The sequence below is a fragment of the Mytilus edulis genome, chromosome 8 (assembly GCF_963676685.1).
Source record: "Mytilus edulis chromosome 8, xbMytEdul2.2, whole genome shotgun sequence".
Classification (NCBI taxonomy): Eukaryota; Metazoa; Mollusca; class Bivalvia; order Mytilida; family Mytilidae; genus Mytilus; species Mytilus edulis.
Window position 1 is genome coordinate 76,821,461 of NC_092351.1, and position 21,239 is coordinate 76,842,699.

A 21,239-nucleotide genomic window follows, 5' to 3' on the forward strand; every position below is an offset into this window, starting at 1 on the left:
TTGTGCATTTTCACCATTTCGTATTTAACGTTTATTTTGTTTTCACTTTTTGCGTTGAGGCCTTGACTCAGTCGGGTATGTCTATTTTTAGTTGGTGTGTGCAATGTATCTGTGTTTTGTTTCTGTAATAAGTTATACTTCCGTTTTATCATGTATATTTTTTTTTATATTAACTTGATAAATGTTGATATAATTTACTGTTTGCAATAGCATAAATTGTTCTAAGGATGTTCTTATCCAAGGCAGAAAACCCTTGCTGTATTTGGCACAATTGTTTTGGAATGTTTGATCATCAGTGCAGTACAACTTTGTTCTTGTTTCGACTTTCGAACTTTTATATATGGGCGTCACAGGTAAGTCTTGTGTGGAATAGGCGCGTTTCTGGCATATAGTATTTTAAACCTTATGCCTTTTGTTAGCTTTTATTTGTGTGTTGCTTTGTCTAATATGTTCTCCACTTTATTTGTATTGTAGTCCTGTAATTCTAATGTTATATTTAACATTGCCATTAAAGTGCGGGGTGTGGCATGCCACAAAACTAGGTTCAAAACACCATTTTTTTTCTTTAAAAATGTCCTCTACAAAGTCAAGAATATGGCCATTCTTATATTATAATTTGTGTCTATGTGTGTTACATTTTTACGTTGTGTATCTGTTGTGTCGTTTGTTTTCTCTTATATTTGAGTGTGAATTCACATTACTAAAGGAAGTGTCACGGTACTTTTCTATCCCAAATTCATGTATTTGGGTTTGATGTTATCCTTACTATTCTCATCGGATTTTGTCTAAAGCTTAGTCTGTTTCTGTGTGTGTTATATTTTAATGTTGTGTCGTTGTTCTCCTCTTATATTCAATGCGTTTCCCTCAGTTTTAGTATGCTACCCTGATTTTGTTTTGTTCATGGATTTAAGAGTTTTGAACAGCGGAATACTACTGCTGCCTATATGTACCAATTTAAGTGACTGTTACCATGTTTTTTACAGAGGCTATTGCATAGTATATGAAAAAACATTCAATCGTGGAAAAATAAAATTGCTATATCTGTAAGAATCCATCTTAAGTAATATCCAACAATGGGACGAATCGTTCAAAATTTTTAATTTGAAATTATGTACGATTGGACGGTTTAGTTTATACATGTGATACCTAATTCGATGATTATTGATACATTTCAGATTTGATTTCCATAAAAAGTACATGATAATATGTTACTCTGTATGAATCCTTCTTTTATTTACAGTTCAGGAATCATGCAGCCATATGATCTTATTAGGGATGGTCGCAATGCTATTTGGTTAACGGAAGTAAAGTGCTCTGGTTCAGAAAGTAAATTACTGAACTGTAAATACAATACAGATACGTTACAATGTAGTCACCATCATGATGTTGGCGTTCATTGTTTTCTCAGCTGTTCAGCAAATGATCAAGGTGAATATTTGGTTAAAACCAAAGCTGAAAGCAATGCTATCACACAATTCACTTGGCTTTGGTAAACGTGTTTGTCCTTATTTTGAAGTGATACGCCACTGGATGTTGGATAAAATCCCGTATATCCCTTCCATACGAGCAAATATTGAAAATTTGCAATGTAGTTGTCGAGAGTTTTGTCTCATTTGCATGAACCGACTTTAAGATTGTTAATTACGGTGCAATTTTTTTGAAATAGACATTCAAACAGTGCGACAACAATATGCTTACAACCGTCTTATTTTTGTGGCGATTTTTGGGGAAAACAACTGTCTCTTTAGAAGGACACACGTGTTTTAACCTCAGCTGTTGTTAGCAAAACGTTAAGAACTTTTGGTACTCAATGCTCTTCAACTTCGTACTTTATTAGGAAGTTCTAACTTTTTTTAATTTGAGTGTCTTTTTTATTAATTCTTCTCCTCTACAGATAGTTTACGTATTACTGATGGTTTTGCCGAAAATCAAGGACGACTAGAAGTTCGTTATAAAGGTGAATGGGGAACAGTTTGCGAAAGATACTTTGATAATGTTGATGCAGAAGTAGCCTGTAAACAGCTTGGATATTGGTGTGTATTACGTCTGAATCAGATTCCTTATCCAAAATTTAACTATATCAAAACATTCCAGTAAACAATATTATGTTAAAGATGATAACAAATAGTGTAATGTTACTGTTAATGAGATAATTATGTCAAAAATGATACTAACTGATATGATGCCTTAATTATTTACACATCGTATGTGTATTTTAACAAAGGTTCATTCCAGTTGAGTTTAACCTAATGTCATTTTAGCAGTTCTAGGTAAGCGTTGATCTCCATTCTTATCATAGTTTTATAACTGGTTTAAATAAGTGACGTTGAGATTGCATAAATGTGGTCAGTAGAACTCATATTCGTATCATGACGACATGTGCACCTCATATTTTAATGTCATTGCTTTTCATCATGTTTGTTGATGAATAACTTGACAAGGATGTGCCATTGTGATACATCATTGTGCATACAGTTCACTATTGACCCAAATGATCATTGGAATTAATTGCAGAACAGAGTGCGTTTTCACAAAAAAAAATCAATCCGATTAATGAATCAATATTTTGTATACAGATTAAGCATGTGTGTATAAGCTGCTGTTAGGAAGTTGATTTCTCTAACACTGAATGTGAAAAGTATGTGACTTGATTATACTCCCTCAACTTGTATTTAAAAATGTCTGAGCCTTATACACCTTTTATTTTTGTAGTTCAGGAATCATGCAGCCAGCTGATCTTATTAGGGATGGACAGGGTACTATTTGGTTAACTGAAGTCAAATGCTCAGGTTCAGAAATTACATTACTGAAGTGTATCTACACTACAGATACATTAAGCTGTAGTCATTATCATGATGTTGGAATCCACTGTTTTCTCAACTGTTCAAAAGAAGATGAAGGTATGTTGCTGTCAAAACATATACGGGATATGTATCTTCCAGTTGATTCACTATTCCTTGGTTTTTTTTGCCAAATTTTATTTCCTTTAAATAGAGGAAATACTCACAAAGCTATTAAATGAAAAGGTCTAATTTTTATAGTTGTGATAATACTTTCAAAAATGTACTTGATTCAATCAAGAACTGGCTGAGATTATGGAGTATTTGTTTTACCTATATATACGTTCCAATTGTTTTAACCTCAAAAAGTTACGTCCTTTGTTTCCTGAATATGATTACTTGGAGCAGATGTGTACTTACATCAGAACCCCGATGGATATCACTTGTAAAGCATGATTTATTCTCTTTTTGTGAGCATCTGTGATCACCTTTTTTATGGCGATGTTCATGTCGTTCAGTCTTAAGCTTTCTGTGCAGTGTACAAATAAACTTCAAAACAAACTATTTATATCTTTTGATAAATATAATAAAGATTTTTAAGAATTTATAAACAGTTAAAAAATCTGTTATAAAAAGGTATCTAAAGTTAGTGAACGAAAACAATACCTTACTTGTTATGGTACACTTTACAGCTTAGCTTCCAGTGTCAAATTAAATTAAACATATAAAGTAACAATACATTCCGCCAGTGCGTGTTTGTGCTACTGTTATATTTGTAATTTTGGCTTTTAAATTTACACTTTTAATTTGTGTATTTAGATTTTATAAGTCAATGTTGAAATAGTGCATTGTTTTATAATGATTATGCTAGAAATACAATGCAATTTGCTGAGTCTCAATCGTTGAAACTCGATCATCTGTCGATTCATGTTGACGTAACAATGATGTGTCAATATCATAAAATTGTATGCGAATATCAGGAGATTAGCTTGCTTACAATAAGAATTAAACCACTTTTTACTATATATTATGTAAAGTCATGTTCGAAGTCAGGTACTTGATATTTCCAAAAAAACTGTTGCTTAAACTATAAGGAACTTTCCACATTGAAAGTTCCTTTGTCGTCGATCTTTTGCTATTTCCTCTTCTTTTATGTTGGCAATTTGTTTTATCAATATGAAAAAAATAGACTGTCTCGTAGATCAAGGAAGATATTTTTCTTTACATTATGACCGTTTAATTTACACACTCTTAACATCAAGACTGCTAATGTTGGAAGGGGATGTTATACTTAATATTCTAACATGACGTCCTTCAACCGCTATGAGTACACACCCGTGGTAACATATGAATATATTGCATAGGCTGTTCCTATTGTACACCCACTTCATATGTATATTTTAATGAATGAGCTACCCGACGTCATAGTACATCGACGTCAGAAAATAAGCATTTTACGGGAAAATACACGCTTGTGAAACCGAAAATCATCACAACAAGAAAACGTTAATAAACGATGCGTAATTGTGATATAAGCCAATTGTTTTAAACATATAAGACATTTGAGTAAATTTTCATTAAATGATTTATCTAAATACATTATTGTAAACAGTTTAAGCATGTCACTTATTCAGTTTGTTTCATCTTTTTACGCGAATTGAATAGTGCGTTTATTTATGGGAACGGCAAATATCAGCCTCCACCTAGAGCGCTTTGATCCAAAAGAATTGCCGTATTTGTCCTTTTAGAATAGAATCGAAATAATTCATTGGGGCTTGAATATATCTATATTTTACCACGGATTGTCCCTTTATGCCGATATTTTAACCCTCGCTATCACTCAGGGTAAAATATTTGTCATACAAGGCCAACCCGTGGTAAAATCACGATATATTCAAGTCCCCATGAATTATTACGTAGTCAAACTTAAATTTCTTATCAACAGGTGTCACACCGAATGAAGATGTCACACATCCAACAGTTAATGTTGTTGTTGTTGTTATACTTGGTGTTGTTGTTGTTATAATTGGTGCTGTTGCTACCTTGCTGGTTTGCTGGTTTCGACGACGTAGCTCTCCATTTAGAACTGCAAGATCCACTACAGAACCTGAACATCGATCAACCCCAGGACCTGAACGGTCCTTTGACGAACCGAACAATCGATCTCCTCCCAGAAATAGAAGACCCCTTGGAGAAGCTGACAATCGTGATACAATAGTTTCTCACTCAAGTAATGATCATTATGACAAAATTAATAACATGGAACTTAGTTTGTCTTGTTCAAATTCAGATTATCTGGAACCAAATCAAGGAGAATCTTCTTCTAATACAGAGCAACAACATGATTACTGCGAGCTGAGAAACACAAGCGGAAATTCGAACGTGCTTGAATCAAGTGTGACAATTAATGCTTCCCCGGCTATGCCTGCAACACGTTTGACAATGAGGGTTAATTCGAACATGCCTGATCCAAGGGCGATAAGACATTCTCATTCGGATATGCCTGAATCAGCTGCGTAACTAATTTATTGTATCCGGATATGTCTGAATTTTCAGAACACGATCTATATATCCGGATAGTGTTGATTCCGTTATGTGACAAAAAAGCCTTTAACTAAATATCGTTATATGTATATGATCAAAACAGGTTTCGAGCATTTTGATATTCAGTCTGATATGGCACCACCGATAAACACTGGCATGCTGGAAACAGACAAACAATATCAATTATAAAGGCTATCTGTTTTTGACAACCGATTTGTTAGTTTTTAATAATTTACTTTTTTTTTCAAAAGTTGCAATTCAATTTTTTCAATGTATAATAAATGATGTATAGTAGGTTGGTTATTCTGTTATGCCTTCTTTTTAACTTCATGTGTTAAGCGTTTAATTGTCGTCACATATTTAAATATCAATAAATAATTCAAACATATTATTCTAGACGTTACCATTTGTTTCCAAACATATTGTACACATTATACATGTTATACGAGTATTACGTTTAAACACATTTATTTAAACCGTAAAAATGTATATCGAAAGATGTGTATGAGTGCCAATAAGACATCTCTCCATTCATTAAACAGTTCATAAAAGTAAACAATTATTGGTTAGTTTACGGTCTTCAACACAGAGGCTTGCATGTCATATCTTGTTTGGACTTTCAATGTATGTTTTTTTTTAAATGGTTTTTGGTATTAGTACAAGAGTTCCCAAATTATCTACATACATGTACTATTTCAAGAGCAAAAATACCATTCATCACCATGGTGATCATCATCATATGATTAGGAATCTTAAATCTAATACTTGGATACTTGATCATGCTACTCGAGTACTCGCGAGTAATGGGATGAATCTTAATCGTGTATTGATAAAGATAGATTTTAAGTCGGATGTAGTGTCTTTGGTTTTACCTTTCATAAATTTATTAACGAAGGATAAAGTTTAAATAACTTAATTTGCTTCTCTGATTTTATGTGTCAATTAAACAAGGAATTACCGACCACCGTGTCTACAGCTCACCTTACATAATAGCAATTACTGTTTGTGTACGTGTTCATGAACCACATTCCAAAAAAAAAAAAGAATGTTTGCATATTAATTCCGACAAAGAAGACAATATATGTAGTATTTGTTCCTGAGGAGTTTTGTTTTCTTATATTACGACTTGTCCATTAATAAGTGTTGCTCTGTCTTTCTTTTTGAGTGTGTTTTATTAAGCACTATATTTCGTCTGATGTTCTTTTATTTGTCTTGACGGGGTCATTTTTTTCCATTTTTGATTTGTATGTCTCATATTATAGCCTATCTTTAAATTGTAAATCAAACAATTATGGTGAAGTTTCAAATAAAGAGTAACTAAACTAATTTATAAAGTACATCTCATACTGTACGAATCACGTTTAAATAGAAGTTCGGATTAACAAACAAAGATACGTTTCATTATTAACCCCTGAGAGTGTTAATCCGTGTAAAAAACCGTTAACAGAGTCCCAAGTCAGTTGCTAAGGGTTCACCACTGGTAATTTTGATGTTTTTCGTGTTAAAATATTGATCTGGTCAACAATTTCAGACGAAAGACTGTTTAATTTTGTATTTTTGATACAAATAGTTCACCTGAAAATATCCCTTTGGAAGGAACGAACGTTGCTGGTATTGCAATTATATATAGTAGTCGAATGGTAGACGTATCTACGAGGTAAACGGAACTAAAGTGAGTGGAAATGTGAGGTGAAATATCTGTATTCAAGTACTATAAATGTGCTCGAGTACTCGACGTTTCGAACGATCACCTGAGTACTTGAGTACTCGTTGCTTTCCCTTATTTTTTACAATAACATGATGCAAACCATTATGTCTCTACTTTTAAGATAAAATAATGACACTATTGTTGTTATGAAGATAAGTGATACGTTTTTCATTGCGATTAACATAAATTTGTTTTGAATAAAAACAAAAATAATAAAAACTAAAGAAACTAAAAATAAAAATAAAAACTAAAGAAATTAAATGAGTTTATTGACGTATCCAGCCCACAACTCCCACTGATCGAAAAATAATGTATAGTAATCAGAAAGACTAAACCCATTACAATATACTATTATAAGTCCTCATTTCACTACTGTATCTCGCAAAGTTTATGCAAATACAAATGAAGAATTTAGCACTTTGTCCTTTCTGTTCAACATTTAGTTGTCGTGTGGACGGATGTGTGGAGTTTTGTGCGAACTGTTATCAGTAACAAATGTTATAAGGCAGTGTATTAATAACTTAAAAAGTAACATATCACTTTTTTACTCTACATATATATATACATTCAGAATCTTTTTTTTTTGTGTTCACATATTAAAAAACAAATAGCATGATATTAATAATTAGCACGACAGCAGCAAAGTGAACAAATGGCAAAAGAACACAATAATCTGAAATCACGGTAGATTTAAAGATAGACATGGTATATACATGTGTAGGCTATATGATTTTCTTTTTCTTTGTTACTTCTTCAATGCGTTATCTAACGAAAATTAGGTGTATATTGTAAGTTACATGGTGTGTGAATGACCTAATACGATAATTATGGCGTCAGTAAATTCCATATGGGGTGACAGCGAAGCTCGAATCCCCATATGCAATTTACTGACCCCATATATATCGTATTAGGTCACTAACACAACGTGTAACGAATGTATATTAACGACTATCTTCATCAGTGGTATTTTGACTATCGGCCTATCAAAGTGCTCGAGTATTAAATACTTTGTATTAAGATCCTACTTCCATTTGTCTATGCAGAAAACAAATGCCAATAAAATCAACTTTTAAGTTTTAAATTTGTTTTCTGAATTTATTTCAAACGTTCATTACATGTCACAATTGCGTTGACTGTTGAATCATATCAGATTGTTTTGAAAGGGAACTAATTCAGCTATGTCAAAAATAACCATGATAACAACTTTTTAGCTTAAAAATGTTTTAGGAAATTGTTTCAACATTTCATTATCAACTTATTCGTCTGTTAAATCAAAGATAACCCTCAACACCATGTTGTTTTTCTAAATAGGTTTTGGCGTATTTTTTTCTTTTGAAAGGGAAGTAATTCCTTACTAACCCTATATGGTAACTGACCATGTGTGGTTGCTAACCATATATTTTATAGGACATCCTATAACAAATATCCATAGTCACCACTTGTAATCGTTTAATCAATCATATATCTATATATCTATAGAAGGTAAGATAACAGTGAATACAGATATTGTATTTTATTTAATGTACAATAACTTTATCAATACTATACTACAAAATATTAAAACGATAACATCTATAAACACATTGTACAGACATAAATGCTCATTATGTTATATTTTTCATTAAACATTAACCATGTTAAAATAAACTACAAAATAATATGTATATTGAAAAAAAAAACAGAAAACAGGCTTTAACAAATTGTTCGATGTGTTGATAATTATAAACCTGACTTGACTGACCGGACTATAAAAGGCAATAGTAATACTTCATAAAATAAATGAATTCTGCATATGTAATTTTATCTAACGTTACTGAAAGAAACTCGTTAAGTCGACAATATTAAAACAGCACATAACCGCTCTTTTCAAGCTATTGGCATGTACTGTTTAATGTATTTTGTTTTATTGAAGTTTTTCAAACACAGCTACAACCAAAATAGTCTTGCATAAAAATGCACAAATTATTGTAAACATGTAATAAAATGACCCGGTCATTTGGAAGATATTGTGTTGTTATTTTCAAAGGAGTCGCATCAAAGTACAACTGTATACAGTGCTGTTCTTTTTTTATTTATTTTCCATCACAGAGCGTTTATTTGATGATTGTTTTGAACGTTTGTTTTCTGTTGAACTGATGAGAAAACAATTAATGCCAACATCTTCAGGGTGACGGCCATTTGTTGCGTCAATAGTGTAGGTAAAATTCAGTCATGTACTTTCTGAACAAGAGCAGTCTACATAATTAAACCAAATAGTCCCTTGTTTGTCATTTACAACTGATGTAAAACAAGGAGACAATCTGTCGCCTACATTATTTTCAATTTTTATATATGACCTAATAGCTGAACTGAATGAATTGAATATTGGCATAGACATCTCAGACAGGAAAGTATCTGCTGGAATCATCTGTCCTGAACTATGAATAAACAAAGTCATTATAGATACGTGGGTCTCAATATTCTCTTCTTTCCTTTTTGGGATAACTGTTCTATCATGTTCTTTCACTATCAAGTTGAATACTTACAGATTACGTTGTTCCTATGAAGACAAGTTTGGAGACGCGTCATTTTAATTCTGAGTAAATCAAACCAATAAAACATATAGCTGATTAGATATGTTAGATATTTGTAATATTCGCTTATCCCGTTCCTAGAATGGTTGTTCGATTTTGGAGGAAATCTTCGAAGTCTACGACATACTATACGTATCAGCACTACAGTAACAATAACAACAACATCAACTATTGTGTATATGATTACGTGTTTTGATGTGCTCCTGTAAAGAGAAAATAAAATGTGATATGTTGTTCAGGCCTGCCATTAACAAGTAAAGCAGCTTTGTGAATATGACAAGGTTTCACCCAATTGGCACGATTGTCGTCTGGCGATTAAAACTACATGAGATCCAATTAAATTTGTATGTCAAAATAAATGATCAAATAATACATATCCAGAGTTTGTTTTTTCAATGAGATGGTTCCAATAGAAAATCTAATTGTAAGGTTTTAACTTGATCACACAATGTACTATTATGTTTTCGATATTTTTTTTAACTCACCGTCTATTGTTATGATTACTTGGGCAGCATGCCATATGTTTAGCGACCCAGGTTCTACAGTTTTATCTCAATGTTGGTTTTTTTCTGACAAAGATAAATTTGTGATTTATGGTCCACCATGGTTGCATTGATTTTTTGTAAATATGTATGGCCGCATAGTATATCAGTTATATGTTTATGTCAGTATGGATTGTAAGAAAACAAATGACAGCAATATTGGAACTTTAATATCGGATAATGTTAGTGCATAGTCGCATAATAAATCAGAAACACAGTCTTTACAATTTTGTCTGCGTCAATTAAGAGTGCCAGCATATCTTCTTTTATTGATAACATTGAATCATATTTGTTGTTTCGATACCTCAGGCTGACTCGTATAGCAAAATTATTTGACCGCATCAACCAACACTGACCATTTTGTAGTAAATTTTGTAAATAACAAAATAGATAGCCTCATAATAAATCAGTAATATTTCTATGTCAGGGTGGATTGTTTTATACTTATGAACGCAATACTGGAACACAAAGACACCATTTTGTCTGCATCAAAAAAGACATGTTAGAGTGCCAGCATGTCCTTTTTTTATTCAAAATGTTTAATTGTGAACAAATGAGTAGCTTAGATACCTCCGACTGGCTCGTGTAAAAAAATATTTGACCGACTCAATAAAAACTGAATATATTTGCACTTTATTATGTGAATCTTATAGTCGCATAGTAAACCAGTAATAGTTGTACGGCGGGATTGATTGTTTAATATAAATGACAGCTATATTGGAACAAAATGCCTACAAAATGATATCCGCATCAATTTCAAGTGCCAGCATTTCCTTTCTGTTCCCTAATAAATGATCCGTCACCAAAGTCAGTAGTACGGCTTAGTTTATATAACGGCATCATCCAACACTGATATGACTGATTCCATTTGTAGTTAATAATAGAAGTGGGACATATAAGAACGTATCGTATCTGTTTCGGATACGTTGACTTTTCTGAAGATATCTATTGGTTATTGTTGCATTAAATACATGTATTAATTGCGAATAGGGAAAATAGTTTGAAAAAATGGTGAAAGGGTGATGACACATTTTGGTCACTTTCATTTTTAATACCTGAATTGTTTTTTTAAATAATTGTTTAATAAACGTATTATATGTGTTTACATACTTGATTCTTGTGTGTCAACATCCTGACTTCTTATATCTGTTATTACATTTATTGCCACTAAAGTGATGTTTTAACGGAATATATTTACACTTCGATCGGGTTAATGCAATTACAGTTAATGCGAAAATTGAAGTTAACTAAAGAAATATGTTTATACGGCAATAACGTGCGTTTACCTTTTGTAACAATTGGTCTGAAGCAAACTGTAGCATTGTATTATTTACATTTACCTCTTTTTTTACTTTTATTTATAGCAATATTAATCTTTATTGCCATTTGCTGTAATCAATCAACATAACACACAAAGGAACAAAATATATTGACATATTAAAAGCATAACACATGACTGATAAAAATGAAAATAATGTATTCACAATCCCCCCTTTTCTATATACACCATTTGTTGTAAAACCTACACACGCAAAAAATGCCTGCAGAGCACCATTATTACAGTGCTAACGGTTTAAAAAACAAATAGTGTACGGCACATAATGTAAAAAACAATATTTAAATGTATAGTTCTCTGTTACATAAACATGATTTTGTCTTTTTTGTTACATGGTTACTAAAGCTTGTATGTATACAAAAAAGAGTATACATGTGATTGTTTGACTTCCAGCAATGGTTATTTGTTTTTTTTTTAAATACAATGAAACATTGTGTGGTTTTGTTTCCATCGTATTGGACAGGATAACACTTTGTTCGTGCCAACTATTTCTGTATTTGAAACAAAGATAAATTATGCACAATGTTTTTAGAAAAATTCAAATTTAGCAAAGACTAATACGGTATAATCAATGGTGGTAGTAAAACTTATGATAACTGTTCTTACTTGAATAGAAGAAGTCACTGTAGTATTTTGCTCGGCAGAATACCATCCACAACATATAGGAGCCGACTGTGTGCAATTATGTATTCAAAACTTATTACTTTTACATAAGCAGGCACTCAAGGAGTCTAAAAACCAAAAAAAACACTTGTTAGTTATTCTACATATGTTAAGCATAAGTAACGAATGCCAGTAGGTACTAAAAGGCCATAAACATTGCAATATTCTACATACCAAACATTAAGTAAAAGTCAAAGAGTAGACACACAACAACAACAAAACCTATATCCGAAAAACACCGATACATATAACAGAGAAGAAAATACTTGTACATATAACATCTTTTTCTCCAAGACATGACAACTTTTGAACTGAAATTGACGATTATAAAAACAGAGTTTATTCTTTGAGAATGAGTAATGCGACAGTTTATGCGTCTCCTACTTTACAATCATTATCATCTAACCAGTTTGATATATGGTGGGGACTGAAAACTTGTGGAGCGTGTTTTGCACTAGCTCATCCGAATAACTATTTGGTCAATACATGTGTACTAAGTACACTCTTATTCATGGATATAGCACTTCATTGAAGTTACGTAAAATGTAAAATAACCAAAAATACTAAACAACAAGGATTATCATAACATGATATATATTTTATATATTTTGAAAAATTGTTTCTTTCATTGGAAATTTTAAATCACCATTCTCATCTAGCGTCCGCCTATGTCAATATTATGTAACAAATCTTCTTGTCATATATACACATGGAAAAACACCAAATTGAAATTCAAATTAAAAAAAAACACTTTTTTTTATTTTTTTGTTAAATATTTTTTTGAAATAGAACTAGTTAAATATTATTTAGATATCACGTGAGTTTAGTCAATAAATATCGACTATATCAGTTCTTATCTGCTACTGTACTCGGAAACACTAAAACAGATATTTTTATCCTCATTGTTTTCAACAGTTAAAATAAGCGAGTTTATAAATTTATGCTATTGACACCTTGTAATTGGTCATCCACAACTCATAACTGCAGCAAGATAACAGATATCCAGCATGAGGGAAGCAGGTATGTCGCTGTGATAATTGCACGTATTGTTGATGTTGCATGACATTTGAATTTTGTTTTCGTGTTAAACGTGTTACGACGTTAAAAATCTAAATTGATTCACAGACAGGAGAATAAAAATTTGAAGATGAAAGTTCGATTGCCCAAAGAAATGGAAACAGAAAAACACGACAAATTCAAGTCCCAAACAGTTTTGAGCATTCGAGGTGGAGGTTACAAAAATTAAGACAGCTAAATAGTGAGAACAAGGTGGCTATATACACTTATGTGCAGCATAGGTGACTTTATGGCACAAATAAAGACTGTAAACTTTTATTGTATTCAGTCTTGTGTTATCATGTTCTGTAAATTTTTAGAAATATGTAAAATAGTTAAGTAGGTACATATGTTATTATCTGTCTTGAAACTCTTTGGAATTCTTTAATTGAAAGGGGGCGCTGCTACAAGCACATGTTTGAATATACAGCCTCTTTTCCAAATTGCTGCCGAAGGAGAAACAAGTACAGAAATTTGGTGACATTCAATTTCATATATAATTTTATCTAAGCATGCCTTTAAACACACTCATACTAGGTCATTCCATTTGCCATCGGCTTCACAACTACCTGAAAGCAGGACACGATCATAGACACCATTTAGACTTTAATTTGGTAAAAACCTCAAATGTGGAGTGGCATGGCGTAGGAGGAAGAACTATTCATAAAATGATGAAGTTCGACTTGGGCATAGTTAAACTTATTAAACCCGATTGTGTTGTTCTACTAGCTGGTGGTAACGATGTAGTAGAGGACACGTCGGTTGAGGAAGTGGCATATAAAATGATAAGTTTCTGTTCGATCCTGACAAATACGTATGGCGTGCGACGAGTTGTAATATGTGCCATCATGCCACGCTTTCCACGGGATAATTTCAGATTAATGAAAGATAGCGTCAGAGATAGAGAATACAAGAATATGTATTTCGAAAAAACACAAAAAATAAATAACATTATAAAAACCGAGGTTGAAAAATCATCGAAATTTATCTTTTGGGACCATAACAAAAGATTTTCCTTCGACACCACACATACAAATTCATGCAGAGATAAATTTATTTCCGATGGAGTACATCTGAATACAAAAGGTCAATACCATTTATACAAGTCAGTAAGAGGAGCAGTTATCTATGCATGCAAAGAGATTAAATCAGAAAACGGAAATTAAAACGTATCTGAACCGCATTTGCAAATTTTGTAATAATTTTTAAACTTCCGGTGGATACTCTCAACAGAATGACAATCGACATTATGATGCATAATCATGTTTTGAGTAGTAATTACCATATATAAGTACACTTTAACACACAAAATTACATATCAAACCCACATATTACTGCTTTGATTGATACCAGATTACACAGCACATTATTACCAGTATTGACTTTTATACCAATGACAGTAAACGTAGGTCATGCATAGAATTTATGTCTTAACTAAGTTTTTTATTTAGTAACCAATAGAAAATGATATATATATATATATATATATTTACAGCAGAATAATTTTTACACCTAACACAAACAATTTTAATTGGGGAGTATCTCCAGATTTAATTATTTAAACGATTAACATGAATAATCAGGCTGAAATACAAAGAAAAACAAATAGACAAATTAAATAAAACAGATTAGGCCTATTATAAATAAAAAATATTCTTTTGGAAGTATCGTATTAATTTCGCATTAGTATATTCTAGACAATGCCTCCCAAAAGACAAGCCTCGTTTGGAGTGGCAGGTGCCATTAAGAAAATGAAGACGGCTGCCCAGAGAAAGCAAAATTCAAACGTGAGGCCAAGTGGGCCTTCAAATCCTCCAAATAACCCAACAGTTATGTCCCCAGATGTCATGGAGGAGTTAACCAATCGTGTCACAGAAAGGGTAGCTAGCCGCATGGAAAGGAGAATGGAAGAAATTTTCGATAAGATAGCTTCAAGAAGTAATGGCAATTCAGGCATTCAGGAGGCTGAAGTACAACATCACGTGGAAAATCTTAACAGAAATATACAAGGTAATGGAGGGCAAAACAATGACAATAACATTGAAGTTGTCAGTCCAGAGGTTCTGGCTGTACAACCAACCGTTGACAAACAAATTATTGGGGGTCAATCAGCCTTTGTAAGTTGCTCCCTCAAACCTGGGGGAAACATACCAGATAAAATTAAACAACAAATCTGGGCGGGACAATACATCAACTTTCACGCCCTATTAGAAAATGATGAGACAAAATACCGATTACAACTGGTTCATGGGGCCGACAACCCAGAATTGTCCATTACTGAAGAACAGAACAAGAAAACATTAACTCTAAACCAATGGCTATCAGCCTGGAACAAATTCACTGCAATAATTTGCACAAAAAACCCTAATTTAGGGTCCGTAATTCCCCACCACATGGAAATAATCCTGGAAATGTCACGAGAAGGGGGGAACTGGCAATTGTATGATATAGAATTTAGGAAATTAATAGAAAGAGGAGAAGCGCAATGGGGGTGTACACACCTAGAACTGTATATGAAAGCTAAACTACAAGGAAACCTGAAAACTGGGAATGACCATAACAAAAGTGGAAATACTCGCTGGCCAGTTGGAGTATGTTTTTCTTTTCATAAGGGGTTAGGGTGCAAGTTCAATGATAAATGCAAGTTTCAGCACAGATGTTTTAACTGTGGTTTTAATCACTCATTTTCAGCATGTAAAAAACCGGTTCGGCTACCCTTCAAGTTCACACAAAACAGTAACAACATAAAAAAGATACAAGGTGGGAATAACCAGCCCTTTCGTGGTCCCTCCGTATCTAATAACAGAGACGACACCTCTTCCCCAAGGACAGAAAAAACTGTCCCCACTAGAAAATGAGGTTAAATATAATTTTCATAGCAATACACCAGTCAAGGTTGATAGGCTTGGATATTGGTTAAAAGGATATAATATAAAAATGTACAATTATTTGGTTAACGGCTTTAAATTTGGATTCGATGTTGGATTCAGAGGTTCCATTAATCATAATACAGTTGATAATTTATTATCAGCAAAGACAAAACCGAAGATTGTGAGACAAAAAATTCAAAATGAAATTAATGCGAATAGATTTGTTGGCCCTTTTGATGTAAAACCTTTTACAGAAATGCAATTATCCCCCTTGGGACTAGCAGAAAAGAAAATGCCTGGGACATATAGAATGATCCACCACTTATCCTTCCCTGAAGGCTCATCAATCAATGACAATATACCACAAGACAATTGCAGTGTACAGTATGCTTCCATTCAGGATGCAATAGAACTGATTAAGACAGTAGGAAGAACAAGTTTTTGTGCAAAAACTGACATATCCAGTGCATTCAGAATTATAAACATAACAGAATCACAATACAAACTATTTGGCTTCATGTGGGAGGGGAAATACTATTACGATAAAAATCTACAAATGGGTTGTAGTTCTAGTTGTCAAATTTTTGAGAAATTTAGTTCAGCAATTGAATGGATTGCAAGGAAGAAATTACTTATCACACACATGGTGCATATTTTAGATGATTTCATGATAGTTGATAAAACCGAAGATGGGTGTAAGAAAAAATTAAAACGTTTTCTTGCAATTTGTAAAGATATGGGCATACCAATTTCTAAGGAAAAAACATTCCAGCCATCCCAAGTCATGAGTTTTGTTGGTTACGAAATAGACACTCAGTTGATGGAAGTAAGACTTCCCATTGATAAGCTCGATAAATGCAACAATATTATAACTGTGGTGTTACAAAAGGAAAAAATTACATTGAGGGAACTTCAATCTATCATTGGTACACTCAACTTTGCTTGTGCAGTTGTCATCCCAGGAAGGGCATTCCTCAGAAGACTTATAGACTTAACAATAGGGGTAAAAAAAATCCTTCCATAGAATACGAATGACAAAATCGGTGCAGCAAGATCTAAATACATGGCAACATTTTTTAAGGAATTTTAACGGGAAGTCATTGATTTTATCAGATCGTTGGTTAACATCTGATCAACTACATTTGTTTACAGATGCCTCCGGTACATTAGGTTATGGTGCTTTGTTTGGTGCACAGTGGTTCTTAGGCAAATGGGACAAAAAATGGCAAAAGCAAAATATTGCCTTTTTAGAACTATATCCCATAGTCTTGGCAGTCGAAATATGGGGACACCAAATTAAAAACCAGTGCATTTATTTTCATACAGGCAATATAGCTTTAGTGTCCGTAATCAATAAACAAACATCTAAAGACGCGTTAATCATGTTTCTCATAAGGAGACTAGTTCTACACTGCTTAAGAAACAATGTGAACTTTAAGGCAAAACACATATATGGTTCAAAACATGTATTGGCAGATGCACTTTCTCGTCAACAGGTACAGAAATTTCATCGGTTAGCACCATGGGCAGACACTGTTCCCAAATCAGTTCCAAATCTACCAGATATGCCAAGCTACAGGAACCCTTGAATCAAATTTTTAACAACATTTTATCCGACTCCTCACAAAAAACTTATGGAAGAGCATTTATACACTATAAGAGTTTTGCTGAAGAATATGGCATTAGATTTCAGTTACCACTTACTAGTGCAGATCTCATACTATTTATAGCCCATTTGAAATCCAAAGAACTTGCTGCAAGTTCTATCTCAACATACATCTCAGCTATTGGTTTTACACACAAAATTAATAATTGGCCTGATCCAACGGATTCATTCATTATGGATAAGGTACTGAAATCAGTGCACAAGGAAAAAAATCAAGATATGAGACTTCCAATCACTAGTACGATTTTGAATCGATTAGTAGATGCATTGAAACAGACAATATCTAATAAGTATGATCAACTGCTATTCAAAGCAATGTTCACCTTAGCATACCATGCTCTTTTAAGAATCGTTGAGATGACAGTCAACAACAATAATTACAATCACGTTATTAGTGTAAGTCAAGCTGTTGTTTTACACAAGAAAGCAGTCATCACTTTCATGGACTTCAAACATTCAAATGGAAAACAATTCCATTTAGAAATAGCTAAGAATAAAAATGACAATATTTGTGCAGTAACAGCACTTACAAACTACTTAAATTTGAGAAATAATACAACAGGTCCATTATTTCTCAACTCCAGTGGAGAAGCTGTTTCTAGACAATTATTTCAACATGCTTTGAATGATGCTTTAAACTTTTGTGGGCTCAGCAGAGCATATTACAAACCTCATAGTTTCAGGATAGGCTTTGCTACCGACGCAAGTGCAAAAGGATTGTCCACAGAATCCATTAGAAATTTAGGTAGATGGAAATCCGATGCATTCAAATTGTACATTAGACAATCAGGTCAAATTTCTAACCTTTAGTCATTTTATCTGTACCACAACTGATCATGTGATGACATATTTTAGAGAATGAATTACTGCGTTTATTATTTTATATTTTGTACAGGGCTTGTGGGTCACAGCTCATTACATATCGCATAAAGAATAACAGTTCATGTTACATGGAAACAGTGGACAAACGGGAAAGGTGACTTATGACGCTCATACAAGCTGACACAAGGACAACCTAAAACCAGGAAACCATATGTTACTGAGAGGCTGTTGACAGAACACAGCTTGCCAGAACTGTTTTATTAAAATCTCCCATTGCATTTATATATATGAGACAGTAAACTTTTAACTAGATATTAGGAAATACAGTTATTTGTGATGTTATTGTAAGATAATTTGATTGTTGTGTCTCTTTAGTAAAATTTTATATTGTATCAAGTAGATGCATTGTTAGGACACAATGTCGGTAAATTGTGATCTGGTAAAATTTTAGATTGTATCGAGTAGATGCATCGTTAGGACACAGTGTCTGTAAATTGTGTCTTTTTTAGGTTATTTAAATCGTATCAAGTAAATACATTGTTAGGACACAATGTATGTGAATTGTGTCATTTTAGGATAATTAATTTGTATCAAGTAGATACATTGTTAGAACACAGTGTCTGTAAATTGTGTCTCTTTAGTAAAATTCAGTTTGTATCAAGTAGATACATTGTTAGAACACAGTGTCTGTAAATTGTGTCTCTTTAGTAAAATTCAGTTTGTATCAAGTAGATACATTGATAGGACACAGTGTCTGTAAATTGTGTCTCTTTAGTAAATTTAGTTTGTATCAAGTAGATACATTGTTAGGACACAATGTCTGTAAATTGTGTCTTTTAAGTATAATTTAGTTCGTATCAAGTGATACATCGTTATAACACAGTGTCTGTAAATTGTGTCTTTTTAGTTAAATTTTTTTTTTTTTAATTGTATCAGTAGATGCATTGATAGGACACAATGTCTGTAAATTGTGTCTTTTATTAGGATAAGGCATTCGTGTGATTCAATGCCTGTATATAGAGTAGTAAGTTTTATCTTTTGCATATGTAGAATGATAGATGATGCAGGTTTGCTTTAGGGCAGCGTATTCAGCTCAATAAGAGCTTCATACGTCATGGCGGTATCTGCTCCCAAAAGTTGAGATGTTACACTATTATTAACAAATTTATAGTCAAGGGGAGATAACTCTAAATTAATTGACTTTTCAAAAAATTCAATTTCAATAATTGATGACATTTGTCTTTTTATTACGACATAATATGCTCATTGGTTCAGACTGTAATGAAAGTATATATTAAATTCATAATTGGTACTTATAATTGTAGTGTATGCAAATTTTATACATGTATCTTTTGATATGATTGATTTAAAACATAAACCGTCACATCTGTGGCCTGCATCATCATAATATGTGTTAGTTGTTATTTTGACTTTAGCGGACCATAAATACACTTATGTGCAGCATAGGTGACTTTATGGCACAAATAAAGACTGTAAACTTTTATTGTATTCAGTCTTGTGTTATCATGTTCTGTAAATTTTTAGAAATATGAAAAATAGTTAAGTAGGTACATATGTTATTATCTGTCTTGAAACTCTTTGGAATTCTTTAATTGAAAGGGGGCGCTGCTACAAGCACATGTTTGAATATACAGCCTCTTTTCCAAATTGCTGCCGAAGGAGAAACAAGTACAGAAATTTGGTGACATTCAATTTCATATATAATTTTATCCCCTCCCCCTTCCCCTTCTTCCTCCTTGTAAAGAGGATTGTTAATGGTTGAATCTAATGAGGACATTAAGAGGGGTATGGCGGTATCTGCTCCCAAAAGTTGAGATGTTACACTATTATTAACAAATTTATAGTCAAGGGGAGATAACTCTAAATTAATTGACTTTTCAAAAAATTCAATTTCAATAATTGATGACATTTGTCTTTTTATTACGACATAATATGCTCATTGGTTCAGACTGTAATGAAAGTATATATTAAATTCATAATTGGTACTTATAATTGTAGTGTATGCAAATTTTATACATGTATCTTTTGATATGATTGATTTAAAACATAAACCGTCACATCTGTGGCCTGCATCATCATAATATGTGTTAGTTGTTATTTTGACTTTAGCGGACCATAAAAGTTATTATTGGTCTGCAGATGTGATAACCAGTTTTCGGAACATGACTTTTTGCTATAATGTATGCCACAAACGGTTTGTACGACAAATAATATGTCATGATTTTTATATAGTATTCCTCAGATCTAAAAAAAAACAAAATCATGTTTGACCCATACGCATTTGTTTGCACCTATCCCAAGTCAGAAACTTCTGGCCGTTTTTTGTCTGTCATCTTTTTTTAATTTTAGCTCCTTGTGTATATGACGTCCATTATCACTGAACTAGAATACATTTTTGTTTAGGGGCCAGCTGGAGAACGCTTCCGGGTGCTGGAGTTTCTCTCTGCATTGAAGACCCATTGATGGCCTTCGGCTAGTGCCTGCTCTTTAGTCGGGTTGTTGTCTCTTTGACACACTCCCGATTTCCGTTCTTAACTATATTCTCATTATTTTGTGTGGACAACTTAAAGATAATCATTAATACGAATACAGAACAAACAATCGCCACCATGCGTCTATTTCGTTTCTTTTTTGTATTTTGTTAGAGTTAATTATCTT

At 32.8% G+C, this 21,239-nt stretch overlaps 3 protein-coding genes across 7 annotated transcripts in view; all 3 read left to right on the forward strand.

Annotated features, from left to right (window-relative positions):
• LOC139486284 (scavenger receptor cysteine-rich domain-containing protein DMBT1-like) overlaps positions 1 to 5,715 on the forward strand; it is a 69,247-nt gene extending 63,532 nt beyond the window's left edge. The window contains exons 20-23 of the mRNA XM_071271092.1: positions 1,241 to 1,428; positions 1,895 to 2,033; positions 2,713 to 2,900; positions 4,726 to 5,715. Coding sequence (XP_071127193.1) covers positions 1,241 to 1,428; positions 1,895 to 2,033; positions 2,713 to 2,900; positions 4,726 to 5,300 — 1,090 coding nt within the window. The 3' untranslated portion in view covers positions 5,301 to 5,715. The remainder of the gene's footprint in view (positions 1 to 1,240; positions 1,429 to 1,894; positions 2,034 to 2,712; positions 2,901 to 4,725) is intronic.
• An 8,687-nt stretch (positions 5,716 to 14,402) lies between these two features.
• LOC139486285 (uncharacterized) lies at positions 14,403 to 20,662 on the forward strand. Of its 5 annotated transcripts, none has more exons than XM_071271096.1 (3): positions 14,403 to 14,476; positions 14,900 to 15,212; positions 18,634 to 20,662. In XM_071271096.1, the coding sequence occupies exons 2-3, from the start codon at positions 14,903 to 14,905 to the stop codon at positions 18,666 to 18,668; spliced, it is 345 nt and encodes a 114-aa protein (XP_071127197.1). In that variant the 5' UTR covers positions 14,403 to 14,476; positions 14,900 to 14,902; the 3' UTR covers positions 18,669 to 20,662. The 5 variants fall into 5 exon arrangements, with proteins under 5 accessions (XP_071127197.1, XP_071127196.1, XP_071127194.1 ...); XM_071271097.1 differs by having other exon boundaries at positions 14,410 to 14,607; positions 14,890 to 15,212; XM_071271095.1 differs by having other exon boundaries at positions 14,403 to 14,607; positions 14,890 to 20,662.
• LOC139486287 (uncharacterized) lies at positions 16,140 to 20,662 on the forward strand. The gene is made up of 2 exons (XM_071271098.1): positions 16,140 to 19,147; positions 19,212 to 20,662. The coding sequence occupies exon 1, from the start codon at positions 16,140 to 16,142 to the stop codon at positions 17,094 to 17,096; it is 957 nt and encodes a 318-aa protein (XP_071127199.1). The 3' UTR covers positions 17,097 to 19,147; positions 19,212 to 20,662.
• Positions 20,663 to 21,239: the final 577 nt, after the last annotated feature.

What these genes read in the sequence shown, in the direction of transcription:
- LOC139486287 (XM_071271098.1), top strand. Translation starts at nt 16,140, where the DNA reads ATGTACAATTATTTGGTTAACGGCTTTAAATTTGGATTCGATGTTGGA.
- LOC139486285 (XM_071271095.1), top strand. Translation starts at nt 14,903, where the DNA reads ATGCCTCCCAAAAGACAAGCCTCGTTTGGAGTGGCAGGTGCCATTAAG.